Source organism: Bos javanicus, chromosome 6 (genome assembly GCF_032452875.1).
Source record: "Bos javanicus breed banteng chromosome 6, ARS-OSU_banteng_1.0, whole genome shotgun sequence".
In the NCBI taxonomy this organism is placed as follows: domain Eukaryota; kingdom Metazoa; phylum Chordata; class Mammalia; order Artiodactyla; family Bovidae; genus Bos; species Bos javanicus.
In genome coordinates, this window is record NC_083873.1 from 16100730 (window position 1) to 16122688 (window position 21959).

Below are 21959 nucleotides of genomic sequence, written 5' to 3' on the forward strand. Positions count from 1 at the left end.
AGAAACAAGGCAAACATCAGAATCTGATATGGTAGGGATTTTGGAATTATCAGACCAGGAAATCAAGACAGATGTGATTAATATGGTAAGGCCCATGATGGGAAAAGTAGGCAACATGCAAGAACAGGTTTGGCCATGACTTTTTAGATACAACAGCCAAAGCACAGTCCACAAAAGAGATAACTGATAAACTCAGATTCATTAAAACAAAACCCCTTCTCTGCAAAAGACCTTGACAACCAAATGAAAAACAGTGGGAGAAATACCTGCACAATAGAGATCTGATAATGAGTTGTTACCCAAAATATACAAAGAAACCTTAAAAATTAACAACATGCTTAAAAAGCCGGTCAAAGGCTTGAAGAGACACCACACGAAACAAGATATATAGATAGTAAGTAAACATGTGAACTAGTTACCAGGCAAGTGCAGACTGAAACAAGGAAATGCTGCTACTTCACACCTTAAGAAAGGCCAAAATCCAAGACACTGGCAACACTAAATGCTGGCAAAGATGTAGAGCAACAGTAACTCTCATTCACTGCTGATGGGAATACAAAATGGTGCAGCTTGTTTGGAAGAGTTTCTTACACAACGAAATATATGCATTATACGGGCAATCATACCCCTTGGCATTTACCCAAAAAAACTGAAAAATTATGTCCACATAAAAACCTACATACACATTTGTAGCCATTTTATTTGTAATGGTCAAGACTTGGAAACCTCCAAGATGTCCCTCAGTAGGTGGACAGATACATAACCTATGATACATCCAGACAATGGAATAATAGCGCTCACAAGAAATGAACTGTAAAGCCATGAAAAGACGAGAAAACGTAAATGCATACTACTCAGTGAAAGAAGCCAGTCTGAAAAAAAGCTACATATTGTACCATTTCAACTATACAACATTCTGGAAAGGCAAAACTATGGAGACAGGAAAAAGATTAGCGGCTGCCAGAAGTTAGGGGTTAGGTAGAGATGAAGGAGGAGAGCACAGAGGATTTTGGGGGCAGTGGAACTATTCTGTGTGAAATGACAATGGAATGGTGAATCCATGTCATTATACATTTATCAAAACCCATAAAACAAGCCAGAGATAAATTGGAAATCTGGAATTGACATATACATACTACTACATACAAAATAAACACTATCTGCCAGGATTTGCTCAAATGTGTGTCCACTGAGTGAGTGATGCCATCCAGCCATCTCATCCTATCTGTGAGATAGTGGCGGTCAGGGAAGCCTGGCATGCTGCAGTTCATGGGGTCTCAAAGAGATGGACACAACTTAGGGACTGGAAAACAACAATAAAGCAACAGGGAACTACATTCAGTATCTTGTAATAATCTATAACGGACAAGAATCTCAGTCATATACACACACATACACACACACACACACAACTGAATCACTGTGTGGAACTCTGAAACACTGTAAAGCAACTACAGTTCAGTAATAAAATATAGCCTTAAAACCCCATAAAACATACAACACCAAGAGCAAACCATAATGTAAAGTATGGACTTGGACTGATAACGATGTTTCGATGTAGGTTCATGACAAAAAGAAATGTTCCATTCTGGTGTTTACAGTAGGGGAGTCTGCGGGGAATGGGTACATTAGTATACAGGACCTCTGTACTATCTGCTCAATCTTGCTATGAACTTGAAACTGCCCTTTAAAAAATAAAGCCTACTTAAAAAAAAAAAAAGAGCTAAAAACTGTACAACAGTATACACTTGAGTTCCTGATTTTCAGGTCCACTTCTTCTTAACCCAATAATGTCAGATTAAGCATTCAAGATCCTAGAACAAAGTCTTAAAAGTCTAAAAAGAGTATGTGAGACTACATTAAGCCCTGACACCCAACTTCTACCGATCACTTCTACCCTCGCTAGAAAAGCTTAAATGCTGGTTCTCCAAAGCCTTCTTGGTCATTTGGCTAATTAAAAAGATTCTCAGGATAAGCCTGCTCCCTGAAAAAAGGCCCACAGCAACAGGGAAATGTGAAGATAGTTCACAGCTGTGCTTCTTACCTTTCTTAGGGCACTGTACATCATATGTTATTTTATCAATAACAAGTTTAAAATCATTCTTTAGCAAAATTTCCATCAAGGTTGAAGCTGCAATTTCAGTGCCATCTGAAAATGCAAAAATATGTCCTTGTTTTAGAATAATAAGAACCATTTTTCAACAAGTCTTTATAATACAGCAGTGGACATTTGCCTTTTTGGGTGGGCAGAAGCTCCCCAATACCCAATACTGTTCCCACTGGGAGTAATGCTCCCAATACTGCCCGTTACCCTGGACCAAGACGAACAAGCAGACCCCCCATCACCCCCTCTCTGTCAGCAGGGCTGGGGTCCAGACTGACGCTCCTGGTGAGACTGGACAGTTCCTACAGACAGTCATGCACAGATTCCGGGGAGGGAGGCAGGGACTCATCGCAGCAAGGCCATTGGAGGCAGAGGTGGAGGCTGGGGGACGGGGTGCCAGCAGCAAAGCCCGCCAACCATTCCCAGGCTAACTTCTTCACCCACGGCCTTCTGTGGCTCCTGCCATCTTCTGAGCCTGGTTTTCTGTCAGTTCCAATTAGAAAGCCTGCTGACACTCTCCTCAGCTCAGCCAGTGTCCATCTCTGTGGCTTATGGCCAAGCCCCTGACTTCGTGGTGGAGGAACACAGGTAGTTAACATTTTAAAAAAGCCCACCTTTCTTTTATTTTTTTCGAACTTCCTTTGTGGCTCAACTGGTAAAGAATCCACCTGCAATGTGGAAGACCTGGGTTCGATCCCTGGGTTGGGAAGACCCCTGGGAGAAGGGAAACGCTACCCACTCCAGTATTCTGGCCTGGAGAATTCCACGGACTATACAGGCCATGGAGTCACAAGAGTCAGACACAACTGAGTAACTTTTGCTTTCCCTGGTGGCTTAGACAGTAAAGAATCTGCCTGCAGTGAGGGAGACACAGGTTCAATTCCTGGGTCGGGAAGATCCCCTGGAGAAGGAAACACAACACATTCCAGTATTCTTGCCTGGAGAATGCCACGGACGGAGAAGCCTGGTGGGCTACAGTCCACGGGGTCACAAAGAGTCAGATGCGACTGAGTGACTAACACTTTTATTTTTAATTACTAAAGATGAGTGAGTTGTATTGTTTAAACCACCTCAAACCACGACCACACAGGGCTGCCTCCCTTTCTAGCTTAGGAAAGATGAAAAGAGGCAAAACTGTGGCAGGAGCAAGCATGCACCTGTGTGGCATGTTTAAAGGCTGGAGAGAGGCAGGAGAGATTCTAACAGTGATTTCAAATATCCTAGGAACATTTCAGAAAAAAAAATCTCTAGGAAAATTTCAACGTCAGTGTGCTTTGCACAGCTTCCTATCTAGCCTAGCTGTTCTTATATTTTTGAAGTTTAATGTAACCCAGGGGTTAAGATTCAAACTCATTGAATAATAAGCAAAAAAAAGTGCTGGGAGGGGTTTCTCTATCATTATTCTTTCAGAATAGTCTATACATGATTACCTGATATAAAGTCCAAGACGTATATTCTCGCCTGGCCTGATATCTGCTTGGCTGCATTCAACCAGAGAGGTTTCAGCTACACTAATACGCATGGTAAGAGTAACACTGCTAGTAAAATCAGGAAGAACCCGGATGCCTGCCTCCTGTCTGGTTCTCAGCAGTTCTTTTGTTCCAGAAGGCAGCAAGTCAAGTCTGCACCTGGGTCTGTTCCTAGAATATGGCTGTTTGGGTTCCTGTTCATCAGCTGGGGTGAGATCATCTTCCCAGGAATTGCCAAATAACTCCACCCACGTTATGGGCAAAACTGTGACAAGCTTAGAACACTCTTTTCAAGCCCAAATTAAATGCCGGCAAATTCCACCCACAGAGCCTCTTAAAAAAAAAAAAAAAAAAAAAGATCAGCAACACACCAAATCCATTTTATCTGATTTGCAAGTGTCATTTAAAAATTTACATTTAAATGACTTCAAACCTGCTCCTTAAAATAGTATAATAAAAAGAAATCAGCCGAGTATGATTTCTCAGTTGAAGTACTACATTCTCCTTTATACTAATACAGGATCAGCTAGAGACGGATATGAAACACTTTTAAGGAGCTCATGATACAGTGATGAATTTTTCACCTATTCTTGGGCAAGTACTGACATGAACCCCAAGAAAGTGTTTTCACTCAGTCCAAAGAGCACCTGTACTCTAAGAATGCTGGTGCTTTTCTGGCGCACACTCCATGTGAGCACTGTGTTTGGTGCCCTTCTGAATTCTGCCTCTTCTGAGGAAGGCAGGCCTTGCCCCGTAGGGAAGGCCCCGGGGATTCGGTGTTCCTGCGACTGGCAGGAATACGTCCAGTCAAGGATGAAGTATTAGGCCATTGTGGCCACAGGGCTAAATCCTCATTTCTCTGACCTTGGTTTTACCAGGAAGAAACTCCCCTTCCAGTTGAATCCAAAGTCCTTCCAACAACCTACAATGGAGGCTTTCCCTAGTCTGCCCTACCCCTCCTACCTGTATCCAGCTCCCTCCCTTTACGGCTGAGGGTGGAGTTAGCTCCCACCTGAGGGTCTCTGTCTGGAAAGCTCTTCTCCCATCCCTGTCATATCTCTTCCAGGTCTTCACTCAAATGTGACCTTAGTGAGTACCTCCCCCAAACGCACACACTCCCACCTCCCCATGACTCTGCCTTTTCACTGGAACACTTATTATCTAATATACAAATTTAAAGTTTATATAATTTATAAATTATTTATTTTGTTTCTTTCTCCTTGTAAAATGTTAGTTCCATAAGAACAGGAGTTTAATCTCTATTGTTCTTTGCTGTCTCTAGCATCTAGAACAAGGCCTGGCATATAGGATTAATACACAGGAACTTCAATTAAATAGAGTCTGGAGACCAGAAGGGGGAGCTCTCACACCCTGTGGGCACTGCCCAGCAGGAAGAGGGCGCCTCCTCTTTACCAAGGACCCAGCCAGTGAAAAGCCAGGGACCCTCTGTTCGCTGCTGTCCTCCCCGCTTCCTTTCCTTCTTCAGAAGCGTCCTCCTTCCCTCGTCTTGCAAATCCTCACACGTGACTCGTGTGAGTGGCTGCAGACACTGAACTGCAGTTCTCCACTCTCTGCAATAAAGCCATCTTTGCTGGAGAAATATCTGGCAGTCTATTTGTTTCAGGTCACATCTGTTAGCTGCTCAATGCTTGTTAAGTAAATTAGTTGTTAATCTCTACTCTTCCAACTTTCATATCTATCCCTTAACTGGTTCTGAACTTGGACAGAACCAAGTTAATTTCCTTTCCAAAACCGTCATAGTAATCATTAACTTTTAAATAAGCTTATTCTAAGAATGTAAATACTACAATAAAATAACAGTGCAAATTTATTCATTTATTTATATTTATAGTAGCCTGGTATATCGGGCTGGGGTAAGAATTCTTTATTCTCTTTTAGGGGCCGTAGGGCCTGCTTTTATGTCCTTAGATCATACAAATATAAAAGCTATATGCTACATTTATTTAAAAGTCTATCTGATTAACTACCTCTGCTGGTATCATACTAGTTTCCTGAGAATTAATTCTGCCTATTAATTCTGTCAAAAAACACTCTAAAACTGCTTTATAACAAAGATCAATGAACTATTTGTGTATTATTCACTGTCTATTTCAATCATGGAGCCTGCATTTCATTTTCTAATTATTCACATTTCTTACAGAAAACTAGATGATAATTACTATGTCATTAAAATTTTCTCAGAGAAAAATCTGGGGGCTAAGTTTATGAAATAAATAACCAAAACATGAATTAAACTTCCATTTCTTTTTTATCCATTAGAGTTCATTTTTTTTTACATCACTCATGTTCAAAAATGAAGGACTCAGTAAAGACCAACCATTTATTATATAATAATTTTGTAGAAAGTAAAGAAACAAAACAAAGGTTCAAAAGAAGAAAAAAAGACAAAGCTGGAAATATATATATATATACCTGCTGTGAAGATGGCAGCTGTTCTGATACCTTTGTCTTCATTTTGTAGGTCCTGAAGGAATGAACCCACGGTTGATAACATTGGCTTGACTACAAATTGACAGCGCTCTTTTCTGGACGGCAGAGTAAGTGTTATCAAGGGAAGGCCATGTTTATAACTAACTGTGATTTCTGTTAGGAAAAAAAAAGTTGATAATAGAGGATGGATAAAATGTACTTTTTAAAATAACTTTAAAATTATTACTAACCATTATGAACAAAAACTCTAGAAGGTACACCTAAATATGGAATTCATAACCCTCTGAATTCCTGTAATAATTTGTATCACTCTTATAGTGCTTTCATTATACTAGTTAACATATTCCCCCCACCATTCTATTAACATTTTATTAAGTGTGTACCACACTTTGTTATAATTATCTGCTTAGAGTCTTGCCAGGTAAAAATGTACTGAGGGCAGAAACTACTTCCAAGTCATCTCTAACTCCTTTGATTACTGGGATGGGAGTTTGCCAAAAGACATCAGATCTTATGGGAGCAGAGAAGGCAGAAACTGAACTCTGATGGGGGAAGAGTGGAAGGGGCAACACAAGAAAAGTCTGTTTTGCTCAAAACTCACATTTCTCACTTAATTTAGAAAGATGAAAAATTAGCCTGGGGAAATCACGGAAGTGATAAGAAAGCTTACCATCAGATGGCACCAGTGTACTATAAAGATTTGATTGATAGAATTTCAGGTTTCCACACAGTTTCACACACAAAACCTGTAATGATATAAATGATTATCCATGTATAAGAGTATAATATAAAAGGTAGGGGAAGGTAGCAACTACCCTCCTATAAAATGTTTTTTAAATGTAGGTGGTAAAAGTTAAAGCCCCTCCCTTTACTTCTCCACAGTCCCCCAACTTTCCCCAAAGATAATCACAGTAGAGATGACGAAGACTCGCTCCTGGACAAACTTGAGTTGGGATCCTCTGAGCCTGACTAAATCCCAACCTTCGCATGTCCTCTGGGAGTTAAGCAAGAATATTGTCAAGTTAGCTTAGCCACCCCCTTCCCCCCCCACACAGCCCTCAGTATCTGATCAAATTCCTCGTCCTCCACCGTTCCCCAGGTATTATCTGATCACCCCAGTCTGTCTTCAACAAGAATCCTGCCAGGTCAAGTTAGCAAAAAATTACCCTATCCTCTTAGTAATTTCCCATCTACCACCTCCCCGCAACGTGTGCCCAACTTTGCTCCTTGGACACAAATCCCCACTTTTCCCATGGCAGTCCCCCTGAATAAAGTCTACCCCACATTCCTTAACAAGTGTCATGAATAACTTCCTCTTTCACAGTTTTGGTGTATAGCCTCCCAAATGTTTTTCCATATGCTGCCACCTTCACGTGCAAGTTAAATTTTATGCTAGAGTTAAACTTAATGCTAAAGACAGTTTATAAGTCAGCTTCCTAGATGCCAATGATGATACATTGCTCATAAAGTACTTATTGTTTAATGTGCTGATGAAGTTTCTGTACTACTATTGAAGAAATCATTTTAGAGGCAGTCATTAGACAACCAGGAAATGCTGAAAGCAGGTAAAGTGCCCAGGGGAAAATATCAAAGCTTTCTCAAGCTTCTGCATACCTAATAATCATCTGGGCACCATAATATTGTCCATTGCTAAATAAACAGGGCTTGTTAAAAGCACAGCTTCCTGGACTCCACTCCCAGAGATTTTTGATCTAGTTAAGTCTGAGGTAGGGGTATGAGATTTTGCATTTTTTTAATATAAATTTATTTAACTGGAGACTAATTACTTTACAATATTGCATTGGTTTTGCCATACATTGAAATGAATCCACCATGGGTGTACATGTGTTCCCCATCCTGAACCCCCCTCCCACTTCCCTCCCCATCCCATCCCTCTGGGTCATCCCAGTGCACCAGCCCTGAGCACCCTGTCTCATGCATTGAACCTGAACCGTTTCACATATGATAATACACATGTTTCAATGCCATTCTCCCAAATCATCCCACCCTCACCCTCTCCCACAGAGTCCAAAAGACTGTTCTATACATCTGTGTCTCTTTTGCTGTCTCGCATACAGGGTTATCATTATCATCTTTCTAGATTCCATATATATGTGTTAGTATACTGTATTGGTGTTTTTCTTTCTGGCTTACTTCACTCTGTACAATAGGCTCCAGTCTCATTCACCTCATTAGAACTGATTCAAATGTATTCTTTTTAATGGCTGAGTAATATTCCACTGTGTATATGTACCAAAGCTTTCTTATCCATTTGTCTGCTGATAGACATTGAGGTTGCTTCTATGTCCTGGCTATTATAAACAGTGCTGCGATGAACATTGGGGTACACGTGTCTCTTTCATTTCTGGTTTCCTTGGTGTGTATGCCCAGCAGTGGGATTGCTGGGTCATAAGGCAGTTCTATTTCCAGCTTTTTAAGGAATCTCCACGCTGTTCTCCATAGTGGCTGTACTAGTTTGCATTCCCACCAACAGTGTAAGAGGGTTCCCTTTTCTCCACACCCTCTCCAGCACTGACTGACTGTAGACTTTTGGATCGCAGCCATTCCGACCAGAGTGAGATGGTACCTCATTGTGCTTTTGATCTGCATTTCTCTGATAATGAGTGATGTTGAGAATCTTTTCATGTGTTTGTCAGCCATCTGTATGTCTTCTTTGGAGAAATGTCTATTTAGTTCTTTGGCCCATTTTTTGATTGGGTCATTTATTTTTCTGGAATTCAGCTGTAGGAGTTGCTTGTATATTTTTGAGATTAGTTGTTTGTCAGTTGCTTCATTTGCTATTATTTTCTCCCATTCTGAAGGCTGTCTTTTCACCTTGCTTTTAGTTTCCTTTGTTGTGCAAAAGCTTTTAAGTTTAATTAGGTCCCATTTGTTTATTTTTGCTTTTATTTCCAATATTCTTGCAGGTGGGTCATAGTGGATCCTGCTGTGATTTATGTTGGAGAGTGTTTTGCCTATGTTCTCCTCTAGGAGTTTTATAGTTTCTGGTCTTACGTTTAGATCTTTAATCCACCTTGAGTTTATTTTTGTGTATGGTGTTAGAAAGTGTTCTAGTTTCATTCTTTTACAAGTGGTTGACCAGTTTTCCCAGCAACACTTGTTAAAGAGATTGTCTTTTCTCCATCGTATATCTTGCCTCCTTTGTCAAAGATAAGGTGTCCATAGGTGTGTGGATGAGAAATTGCATTTTTAATAAGCCCAGGATTATACTCAAGTTATAGGCGCGAAGACCATACTTCAGAGTAGCTGGGTTCTAGAAGACCCTCTGTGGCTTTCAGGTCACTACTTCTAAATTTCAGCATAGAATCATTTTGAAATCCCAATTTTAGTGCTGGACAAGGGCTACTGCCTTCAAATGATATTCAGTATCAGGTCAAAAGAAGACTCAGGCTTCTCTTTCATCGCATCTTTTTCCTAAATACAATCCTAACCACTTCACTTAAAACCCTGAAGACTTCAATAGCTTATATAAAGTACTGATAGAAAGCACAGTGATCCCATAGTTGAAAAGACTGGTATTCTCTGATGGCAGGAGATTACAGATAAGTCATAGGACTGTGCTTTTGTTCTCTGAAGCCTTAGGTGGGGATACCCATATCTTGTGGGTCTTGTGGAGTCAATATAAAGATTAAACAACACAAAGTATCGAGCAAGGGTCAGTACAGTCTGTGAGCCTCACCTGAGCAGTACAGGCCCCCTCCCCTCTACAGCTCCATCGCTTATTATTCTCTTTCAGCAGGAACTTGGGCCCCAGCCAGATAAGCTGTGTGCCACTGACATATTGAAATGCCTTCTTTATTCCCTTCTGCCTAACAGACCCTGTCTTTCCCTCCATGCCCAGCTCTAAGTCCTTCTGCAGGGTCATGATGGTTGAGTGTGATGGCTTTGCCATCAGAACCAAGTTGGAATCCCAGCTTCAAGATACACTAACTGCCATGATCTCTGACATGCAGAGGAAGTTTCAGGAAGAAATGGGTTGAGAGAGAAAGAAAAGGGTAAGTTTGCTAGTAGAAAAAAAGGAGAGAAAAAGAGCCAGGGCTTTAGTAAGAAAAGGAAAACAGCACTAACATGAGAAAGATCTGTTTGAGTTTCAAAGTAAAAGGGAGGCAGGTGTTAGTGGAAAGGAAATGTATTATGATCACATGTTGGGCCAATTAACAAGATCAGATTGCTTTGAGAGTTTTAACATATTTTAGATTATGTATCTTTATTATTAAGTAAAACAAGATGTACTTCCCACTCAAGACAGTATAAATACTTAAGCAACACCTCTGCTCCATGTTCAAAAAGAATACACGTTCCCCTTGTAGCAACACCAAGAGCAAAACAATGTGATAAGCAAGACTCAAGCAAGTAGGGAGTCCACTAAGGTTCTCTATTCATAGGAAAAGGGTTTCAATGGAAAATGATGCACTGTTTATACCACACTTTCCTTGGGGAAGGGAGTATTAATGATTTTAGTTTCTTTTTTCAATCAATATGTTTTTATTGAAGTGCAGTTGATTTACAATGTGTTAATTTCTGTTGTACAGCAAAGTGATTCAGTTATATATATATGTACATAAGATATATATTATATATTCTTTATCATACTCTTTTCCATTGTGGTTTATCACAGGATATTGAATATTGTTCTCCACGCTATCCAGTAGGACCTTGTTTATCCATCCTGTATATAAAAGCTTACATCTGCTAACCCCAGCCCCCAACTCCATTCCCCCCACCCCGCTCCCCCCGACTGGCAACCACCAGTCTGTCCTCTATGTCTGTGAGTCTGTTTCATGGGCTAAGTTGCTTCAGTCGTGTATGACTCTTTGGGACCCTACAGACTATAGCCTGCCAGGCTCCTCTGCCCATAGGATCTTCCAGGCAAGAATACTGAAGTGGGTTGCTGTTTCCTCCTCCAGGGGGTCTTCCTGACCCAGGGATTGAACCCACATCTCTTACATCTCCTGCAATTAGCAGGCGGGTTCTTTACCACTAGCGCGACCTGGGGACTTTGTTTTGTAGATGGGTTCATTGTGTCATATTTGAGATCCCACATATGATATCATATGGTATTTGTCTTTCTCCTTCTGGCTTGCTTATGCTTAGTATGGTAATCTCTAGTTGAAGCCATGCTGCTGCAAATGGCATTATTTTGTTCCTTTTGTGGCTGAGAATTTTCCAGTATATATTTGTGCCACGTCTTCTTTATCCATTCATTGATTGATGGGCATCTAGGTCGTTTCTGTGTCTTGGCTGTTGTGAATACTGCTGCTGTGGACACAGGGTGCATGTACCATTTTGAACTATAGTTTTGTCTGGATATATTCCCAGAAGTGGGAATGCTGGCTCATATGGTAATTCTATTTTCAGTCTTCTGAGTAACCTCCATACCGTTCTCCATAGTGGATGCACCAACTTACATTCCCACCAACACTGTAGGAGTGACTTTTCTACATCCTCTCCAGCATTTACTGTTTGCAGCTTTTTTGATGGTGGCCATTCTGACTAGTAATAGGTGGTATCTCATTGTAGTTTTGATTTGCATTTCTCTAATAATTGGCAATGTTGAGCACTTTTCATGTGCCTCTTGGCCATCTGTATGTCTTCTCTGGAATGGCTGAGTAGTGCTCCATTGCATATATGTACCACATCTTTATCCATTTGTCTTTCAGTGGACATTTAGGTTGTTTGGTTGTTTCCATGCCTTGGCTATTGTGAAGAATGTACGGCCCGCTTTTTCAAGTTATCACATTCCAACCCTGTCTGCTGGTTTGAAGCCATTTTGGAACTATTTGTAAACTGTAGGTAATTGGTAGGTATACAAATTTTGTCCAATCTGGTAGTAATCTATGAGTTCCCCACCCCAACCCAAACACCAGTTTTATCTCTACCTGCAGTTCACCTTAACATTCTTTCCTCCATATAAATTTGTGATGGTTTGACTTTTCCTTTTAACTGGATAAAACATGTGCCTGGTTCCTTCATATCATAAGAGTAGAATAAATTTTTTAATGCATATTCATTCTTATAACTGTATGAGAGTCATATTTTTATCTTTTCCCCAAAATTGTGTTTTAATAGTCCAGAATAGGAGTAACTGAGAACTTGACTCTTTGGGGGTAGGAAAGACTAAAGTAGCCCATGACAAGATTGAGTCAAGATTCCCAGTGATCTGATGACCTAATCTGTGATACATCCAATATCACTGTAACCTGGTCAGGGACCTTTAGGTGGCAATTTAAGAACCATTTCTGAGCTCTGGCTACAAAAGCCTAGTTGGAGGCAATATAAAATTACTAGTCAGAAAGGGGTGAGGTCAGAATGAAAAATAAGCTTCTACTTAAGAGTCTGTACCCAGAATTTTACTATATGAGAAATTAAATGCTAAGAAGGAACCAAGTTTACTAAGAAGATTAATTCCATTTAGAGAAAGTAAAGACAGTCATCCAAAACTGACTTTAATACAAATCATAGAGTCTTCAAAGAGATAAACAGGAGAATTAGCTTCCAGAAAACTAATAAGAAACTATGATATTAAACTTGTAGAAATAAAACAAATATTAGTAAGTTGGATCAACTAAGATTTCTAAATGGAAAAAAATCTATATACATGTAAAAAACCCAGTTTAATGAACTAGATAAATTCTAGACTAGATAAAGTCAACAGAAAAGAGAATTAGTGAATTAGACAATACTTCACTCAGGTACAAAACAGAACGATATAGAAACTTTAAAACTTTAAAAAGCAATCAATCTCATACATTGAACGTAAAATGGTACAGTTCAATTCAGTTGCTCAGTCGTGTCCAGCTCTTTGCGACCCTATGGACTGTACCACACCAGGCTTCCCTATCCATCACCAACTCCTGGAGTTTACTAAAACTCATGTCCATTGAGTCGGTGATGCCATCCAACCATCTCATCCTCTGTCATCCCCTTCAGTACAATCATTCTGGAAAACTTTCAGCAGTTTCATATAAGATTAAACACACACTTCCATGTGACCCAGGCATTCCCACTCCTCCCAGTTTACCCAAGAGAAATGAAGCGTATGTTCACACAACTGCACAAATGCTTTTTCCTCCCTCTAGAGTTGAATACTCCCTGGTTCACTAGTGTATTCCCAGCACCTGTACAGTACCTGACACAGTATAGGGACTCAATAAATACATGATAAATGGATGTATACAGATTCTCATGGTGCTAAGGGAAAATAACGATCAACCTAAAACATTATATTTAGGAACGCTACTTAAGGTTGAAGGAAGTGAAGAGATTTTCAGATGTACAGAGATGTACATAGTCTCTTTCCCACACATCTTTGCTAAAGAACTTCCTAGAGAGAAGGGAACTTAAACCCAGGCAGGAGAGTACAGTTATGGGCTGAAATGTGTCCTCCCTTCCCCACCAAACTCATATGTTGACGTCTTAACCCCCAGGACCTCAGAGTAGGACTGTATTTAAAAGACATAATTAAGTTAAAATGAGGTCATGAGTGTGGACCCTGATCCAGCATCACTGGTGTCTTTACAAGGAGAGCTCTGGACACAGACACACACATGCAGAGGAAGACCCTATGGGGACACGAACAGAAGGTGGCCGTTTGCAAGCCAAGGAGGAAAGCCTCAGAAGAAACCAACCCTGCAGACACTTTTACCCTGGAATCCTGGCTTTCAGAATCGTGAGAAAATGAATCTGTTGTTTAAAATCTGAGGAACTCTGTTATGGAAGCCCTAAGAAACTAATACAGAACCAAAGCTGTAAAAAACGTTAATAAACAAACTACTTACGGTAAGAAATTTTAAACCATTTTTTTTGTGTGTTAAAATGAGTGGAAAGCTAAACAAGATGTGGCATGCTATCTTTTGTGGATTCTTACAACAGGTAAAGATCCTCATCACATCAGAAGAAGGGCAAAAATAGTGAGAAATCAAGACTTTGTTAGGAAACTTATAACTGAGTATGTTAAACACTTAAAGGAAACCATTCATACACAATCTGTAGTTTCTACGTGGTAGAAAAGGAAAAAATAACAAACTTTCTCAAGAAAAGCAGAAGAAAGAAGCAAAAAGCCCTACAGAAACCAGAAAATTAAAAAAAAAAAAAAAAGATGAAAAGAAATATAATAAAAATCACTGTGGAAACTTGGAAATAGAGAAAATGAGCACCCACAATCCCACCACCTCTAGCCTATGCCAGCCCTTCCAGAGATATATATCCTCATATAATCACAGAGCTAATCATTAGTGTTTTATAAGTATTTTCTTCATTAAATACTTTCCATAAACAAAATAAATAGCTCCATAACCACATATCCTATAGGTATAGCAGAATTTACTATTTACCTATTGTTGGACACTTTATACATTTCTACAAATTTTTTTCCATGTCAGAGAGTATAATGCATGCTCATTTTAGAAAATCTATAAATCACAGACTCTCAAAAAGAAGAAAATAAAAGTCACCAATAAGGTCATTATCTAGAGTCTCACTTCTCCGGTGGCACTAGTGATAAAGAACCTGCTTGCCAATGCCGGAAACATGAGACGTAGGTTTGATCCCTGAGTCAGGAAGATCCCCTGGAGGAGGAAATGGCAACCCACTCCAGTATTCTTGCCTGGAGAATCCCATGGACAGAGGAGCCTGGTGGGCTACAGTCCATAGGGTCACAAAGAGTCAGACACGACTGAAGCAACTTAGCATGCACACACCACAGTTATATACCTTCTAGTTTATTTTCTAAGTATACTGTTTGTTCTCACCATTACAACTAAACTGATTCAAAACATCTTTGCACGTAAATCTTTGTTAGGATTTTTTCCTTTAGGGTAGACAGCAGAATGACTGAATCATAAAGTAGTAATAGTTTTAGGATCCTGATATCATATTATCAAACTTTGGGAGTAATATTTTATTTTTTTCATGTTGTTTTACTCAGTATAACCATGAAATAATTAATCTGAATCCAAACAAGCAAACTTGCATAAAGTTCAGAATCAAACAATAACAGACCCAGTTGGGCATCCCTGGAAGGAGAAGTTTCCCTCTGGAGGTGCATCCCCAGACAGGCTCACCAGACATATTCACCAAGACAGCCCACGGGTTCCACAAGCTCAGCAGCTCCTCAACTGAGCTCTCTCTTCTTCCTCCATGGACCCAGTTTTCTCCTTGATGGACTCACCACTAATTACCAGTCATTAGAACTAGAGGCCTGAGTGTTACTCAAACAGTTGATATTCCATAAAGTCAGCTGGTGGACCAGCAGCTCCGCTTCTTCGTGGCGCCCCCGCTCCACCCTCCCCTCCCCCCTCCACTGCCCCAGTTCAGATCCTCACTGTCTCCCCAGGTCACCGTGATGGCTTCCTAACCAGTCTCTCCCACCAATCCATTCCAGGTGAAGATCGCTACTTTTCTAAAATTACATAAAGTCAAACTAGCTCAAGATTTAAAAACCTCTATTTGTTCTCTGCTGCAAAGGGAAACCATTCCAAAGTACACTTTCCATGAGCTGATTCTCATCAGCTTCTCCCACCTCCCCTTACCAACACCAGCTCTGCCCATCCCAACCCTCTACTTCAGACATGCCGAGGGTGTTTCTCAAGTAAGGAACGCTGTTCATACTTCCTGGTCTGCGCACTCATTCCCCTCCTGCCTAGGAAGCCCTGCCTGGTGTACCCGCCTTGCACGTCAGCTCTCATGTTCCCTCTATAAAGCCTACAGAACTTCATCTGAGCCCCCCACTGCACCCGTCCCTCCTACTGAAGTCAGGGGATCACCCCTTACAAAGGCCAGTCCCTCCTCAGATACTCTTCATCTTACACATCGCAAAGCTTTAACCCCCCCTTAATCACTGCCTCTCACACTCACTCCTTCCTCCCTAGCCCCTGGCCGCCAAAGATCCTTTTACTGTCTCCATAGTTTTGCCTTTTTCAGAATGTCATGTAGTTGGAATTATATAGTATGTAGCCTTTTCAGATTGGCTTCTTTCACTTAGTAATACGCACTTAAGATGGTTCAATGTCCTTTCATAGCTTGATAGCTCATTTCTTCGTTCTTTTAAATTTTTATTGAAATATGTTTCGCATATAACATTCTGTAAATTTAAGGTGTTTAGATGTTGATTTGATGCATTTATATATTGTAATATAACTGCCACTGTCATGACAGTTGGCAGCGCTATCATATCTCATAATTATTTCTTTTTTGTGGTAGGACTAACTAAGATCTAGTTTCTTATAATCATGGAACTTGCTAACACAATATTACTGTCTGTATTGCTCATTTCTTTTTAGTGCTTTAATATTGCTTTGTCTGGATGTATCACAGTTTATTGATTAACTTAGTTGAATGCTTCAAGTTTTGGCAATTAAGAATAAGGCTGCTATAAACATCCATGTGCAGGTTACTTCTCAGATTTTAATTATCAGAGTATTGGAACACAAGGAGATTAAGTAATCTGTCTGAAGTCACACAGCTAATGAGTGAGCACAGTAAAGCTATCAGGAGCCCCCCACCCCCACCCCGCCCTCCTTTTTAAATTGCTTCACTGCACTGTCATCCTGTGGGAAAAGGGATCCTGGCTCAGGTTATCACCTGCTGTGCCCACATCTGTGCGGAGCAGTGGGTTCTGTCTTTAGATGAAGACTAAAGAAGGGGGTCCTGGGAGGACAGAAACAACAGTTAATGCCGGCTCCACACTATTGAAACCCTTGTACAGAAGGCTCCCAGGTGTAAGTGAACTGAACCAGAGGAATAAAATATTTGCTACTTCTATTACAAACCTTAATTGCATTCACACAATAATGTTGAAACCAATTTATTACTTGTAATTTATTTTTCCACCAATATAGTCTAATGTTTCGATATGTTTTGCAACAGACTAGAGTGGGACAAGCAAATTAGTCTAGTATTTCTTCTCTCTCTGTTGTAATCCTTCTTTAGAATTTTGCTCTCAAAAGCCATTTCCTTGTTAAAGGAAGAAAGAAGGAAAGAAGGAGAGAAAGGAAGGAAAGGAGGAGAGGAAGGAAAGGAGAAGAAGGGAAGCAGGGAGAGAGGAAGAAACACACATAAAGACACACACAAAAATATAATTTCAGGGGTCCTGCTGAGGTCAGTCCAGGGAACAAAGGATGACTGGCTTAAACGCCAAGTGTTTACAGGGATGTAAACGGGCCTGGCTGAGACTCTACAGTCAATAGGTGAAAGTTATTATTGGTTACGAATAAAGTACTGCATGCATTATGCCTGTATCTTTTCTGTTTCAATCTTGCTATGTATTAACTACGCTTCTTAGTCTGCCCAGATCAAAAAGAAAAATTTATTTTAACAGTGATTATTCATGTAGCATGTGAAAGAGACTGGAACATTAATTAAGATGAATGCCTAGTGTGTGCAACAAAATGCAATTTTTGTTGGGCAGATTTAAAATATAAATCTAGAGACAAGTCAGAAGAGTTCATCAAAAGAAAGTTGCTATACAGCAGTTTGATTTTTGCTTTTGTCCAGGGAAGCAAAAAAGAAATCATGAAAGCCTGGAACTCAGTGTGAGGTTCTGCAGAAAATCATGATGCACCACAGGTAGAAAACTAACGAACCCAAGGATGAGCTTCAAAGCAAAACAGTTATATAACCGCGGAGTTCATCTGCTTGCTTCACACATTCCACAAAACTGCACCGTAGGTGGTACGTAAAATATGGTTTAAAATTATTGAGTTCCATTCTTTCCTATGCTTGTCTTTTACCCATTTCCTTGTTCAACATTTCTTCTGCATCCTTATTCCTTTCATGTTAAATTTTGCTCACTAGAGCTTTGGTCAGTGCTTTCACTGAGAGCCTATGTAGAGTAGTAAACCCTTCGTCTATGTTATAAATTCAACTTCTGTCATTCTCCTGTTGAATTTAATCTGTTTATATTTGTTGCTATATCAGGTAAATTTGGATATCTGTCATCTTATTTTGTGCTTTCTGCTTACAGTGATTGTCTTTTGCTTCCTTCTTTTTTATCTTCTAATAATCTGTTCCTTTAGACTCCGTTATCTTTCTCTGTTGGTTTGAAGTATTCGGGTTTTTTTTCTCTGTGTCCTTTTAGTGTTTGTCCTTTACATTCTCAGATATGCTTACTTGGCTTAGAGTGTAAATTTCTCTATCCTATGGCTGAACAACAGGATCTTAGTACCAATCACAATTAAGAACAAATTATTTTGACCTTATTTTTTAGAACCCTCCCCCAAATAGACCTGGGTTCAGTCCCTGGGCTGGGAAGATCCCCTGGAGAAGGGAAAGGCTACCCATCCAGTATTCTGGCCTCGAGAACTCATGGACTATATAGTCCATGGGGTCACAAAGAGTCGGACACAACTCTCTTTCACTGACTAAACGGCGTCTGACGTTGTTTTACACAGTGGCTGTTTCTTGGAGTCACCTGTAAGTTATCCAACTATTTTGCTCTCCATTTCTTCTTACATCCTGTTCACTCATGTGTTCAATTTCATGCTTCCTGAGAACTTTCAATAAGAATCTTTTAATCTCTCAAACTTAATGCTGTTGAAAAGTATAGTTTACTGGATATAAAATTCCAGATGGTTACTTCCTCTCAGAACTTTGAAGCTATTCTTTTGCCTTCTGACCTCTATAAACACATCTTCTATAAATTTAAGATTTTCTGAAAGATTTTCTTTCATCTTTCTGCTTCTGGGATTCCACAGTTTCCCCGAAGTGTGTCAGACAGAGGTCTAATTTCATTTTTATGCTTGGGACTCATTTAAAGATTATTTCTGAGAAGGGTTCTCATGGGGAGAGGAGGGGCCTGAGGTGAGGTTGGGAGTCTGAATCCAAGTGTGGCTGGAGGGCATGCACACAGAGGGGCAGCTGGCATGGGGGTATCGGAGCCTAAGCATGGTGAGGAGGGTGTCCACACGGTGAAAAGGGGGTTAGTGTGGAGTAGCAGAGCCTGAATGGGGTGAAGAGGGCATCTGCATGGGAAGAAGGCTCAGAACAAGATGCTGGAGCCCATCGGGTGAGGAAGGCATCCATGCAAGGAAAGGCTGTCACATATCAGAAAACTGACCAAATGAGGAAATATATTAGTATCAAGAATAACGGAAGTCAGATTTATTCTGTCAAAGAAGGGAGCTACACCATGGAAAGGGAGAAAACTGGAATAAACCCTATAGTACTGGAATGAATTTGGAAGTACTGGTATGAATTCATGGTTTTTAACATCTAAAAATATAAATAAAACCAACAAAATACATACAAAACTTCAAAAGAGACTGAATGTGTATGTATATATAAATGTAAAAGATTTAAGTTTTATATATTCTTCTATAAATAAAAATATATACAATATTTTTTGAAAGGGACAGTACCACTCTCAATAATGAAAACATGCCATCAAGATCTTGGCTTTTAAATACCATTCTTATCCAAAAGGAACCAGAGCTCCTTGGAGAAATGGCTAATTCCAGGGCTGGGGCATGAAAAGGACAAGATGAGCTTGGAAAGCAAGGAAATGCTCAATGAATGATGGGCGACATATTAAAAGGATGCATCAGTTCAGTTCAGTTCAGTCGCTCAGTTGTGTCCGACTCTTTGCAACCCCATGAATCACAGCACGCCAGGCCTCCCTGTCCATCACCAACTCCCAGAGTTCACTCAGACTCACGTCCATCAAGTCAGTGATGCCATCCAGCCATCTCATCCTCTGTCGTCCCCTTCTCCTCCTGCCCCCAATCCCTCCCAGCATCAGAGTCTTTCCCAATGAGTCAACTCTTCGCATGAGGTGGCCAAAGTACTGGAGTTTCAGCTTTAGCATCATTCCTTCCAAAGAACACCCAGGGCTGATCTCCTTCAGAATGGACTGGTTGGATCTCCTTGCAGAACAAGGGACTCTCAGGAGTCTTCTCCAACACCACAGTTCAAAAGCATCAATTCTTTGGTGCTTAGCTTTCTTCACAGTACAACTCTCGCATCCACACATGACCACTGGGAAAACCATAGCCTTGACTAGATGGACCTCTGTTGGCAAAGTAATGTCCTTGCTTTTGAATATGCTATCTAGGTTGGTCATAACTTTCCTTCCAAGGAGTAAGCATCTTTTAATTTCATGGCTGCAGTCACCATCTGCAGTGATTTTGGAGCCCCCAAAAATAAAGACTGACACTGTTTCCACTGTTTCCCCATCTATTTCCCATGAAGTGATGGGACCGGATGCCATGATCTTCATTTTCTGAATGTTAAGCTTTAAGCCAACTTTTCCACTCTCCTCTTTCATTCTCATCAAGAGGCTTTTTAGTTCCTCTTCACTTTCTGCCATAAGGGTGGTGTCATCTGCATATCTGAGGTTATTGAAATTTCTCCCGGCAATCTTGATTCCAGCTTGTGCTTCTTCCAGTCCAGCGTTTCTCATGATGCACTGTGCATAGAAGTTAAATAAGCAGGGTGACAATATACAGCCTTGATGTACTCCTTTTCCTATTTGGAACCAGTCTGTTGTTCCATGTCCAGTTCGAACTGTTGCTTCCTGACCTGCATATAGGTTTCTCAAGAGGCAGGTCAGGTGGTTGGTATTCCCATCTCTTTCAGAATTTTCCACAGTTTATTCTGAGGCACACAGTCAAAGGCTTTAGCATAGTCAATAAAGCAGAAATAGATGTTTTTCTGGAACTCTCTTGCTTTTCCCATGATCCAGCAGATGTTGGCAATTTGATCTCTGGTTCCTCTGCCTTTTCTAAAACCAGCTTGAACATCTGGAAGTTCACAGTTCATGTACTGCTGAAGCCTGGCTTGGAGAATTTTGAGCATTACTTTACTAGCGTGTGAGATGAGTTCAATTGTGCGGTAGTTTGAGCATTCTTTGGCATTGCCTTTCTTTGGGATTGGAATGAAAACTGACCTTTTCCAGTCCTGTGGCCACTGCTGAGTTTTCCAGATTTGCTGGCATATTGAGTGCAGCAATTTCACAGCATCATCTTTCAGGATTTGGAATAGCTCAACTGGAATTCCATCACCTCCACTAGCTTTGTTCATAGTGATGCTTTCTAAGGCCCACTTGACTTCACATTCCAGGATGTCTGGCTCTAGGTCAGTGATCACACCATCGTGATTATCTTGGTTGTGAAGATCCTTTTTGTACAGTTCTTCTGTGTATTCTTGCCATCTCTTCTTAATATCTTCTGCTTCTGTTAGGTCCATACCATTTCTGTCCTTTATCGAGCCCATCTTTGCATGAAATGTTCCCTTGGTATCTCTTATTTTCTGGAAGAGATCTCTAGTCTTTCTCATTCTGTTGTTTTCCTCTATTTCTTTGCATTGATCACTGAGGAAGGCTTTCTTATCTCTTCTTGCTATTCTTTGGACTCTGCATTCAGATGCTTATATCTTTCCTTTTCTCCTTTGCTTTTCACTTCTCTTCTTTTCACGGCTATGTGTAAGGCCTCCCCAGACAGCCATTTTGCTTTTTTGCATTTCTTTTCCATGGGGATGGTCTTGATCCCTGTCTCCTGTACAATGTCACGAACCTCAGTCCATAGTTCATCAGACACTCTATCAGATCTAGGCCCTTAAATCTATTTCTCAGTTCCACTGTATAATCATAAGGGATTTGATTTAGGTCATACCTGAATGGTCTAGTGGTTTTCCCTACTTTCTTTGCATCAGTCAGCTTAAAAGGAGTCTCAATGATCAAATCTGGAATGATCTGGGCATTAAATGATTGTAAAAGATTATAATCCATTGAATAGGAAACTATGAGCCCACTCTGATATACTGAAGTAAACAAATGATAAAGAACAAGATATTTACATAGTTTTAATATGCCTCCAAACAAAGGCATTAATACCAAAGGGAAAATAGTGACTGCAAAAAAGAGAAGTCTGACCTCAATTAAGCGATCAAAATGCACACTATCAGTCACAGGGCAAACTGAT

At 40.4% G+C, this 21959-nt stretch overlaps 1 protein-coding gene across 3 annotated transcripts in view; it reads right to left on the minus strand.

Moving 5' to 3' along the window:
- Positions 1-21959, minus strand: part of MCUB (mitochondrial calcium uniporter dominant negative subunit beta) — a 95427-nt gene that overhangs the window by 13504 nt on the left and 59964 nt on the right. For 2 of the 3 annotated variants that reach the window (XM_061419409.1, XM_061419410.1), the window contains 3 exons: positions 6695-6770; positions 6007-6177; positions 2045-2149 (listed from right to left, as the gene is read on the minus strand). In XM_061419409.1, coding sequence (XP_061275393.1) covers positions 2045-2149; positions 6007-6177; positions 6695-6770 — 352 coding nt within the window. The remainder of the gene's footprint in view (positions 1-2044; positions 2150-6006; positions 6178-6694; positions 6771-21959) is intronic. The other variant, XM_061419411.1, reaches the window with a different exon arrangement.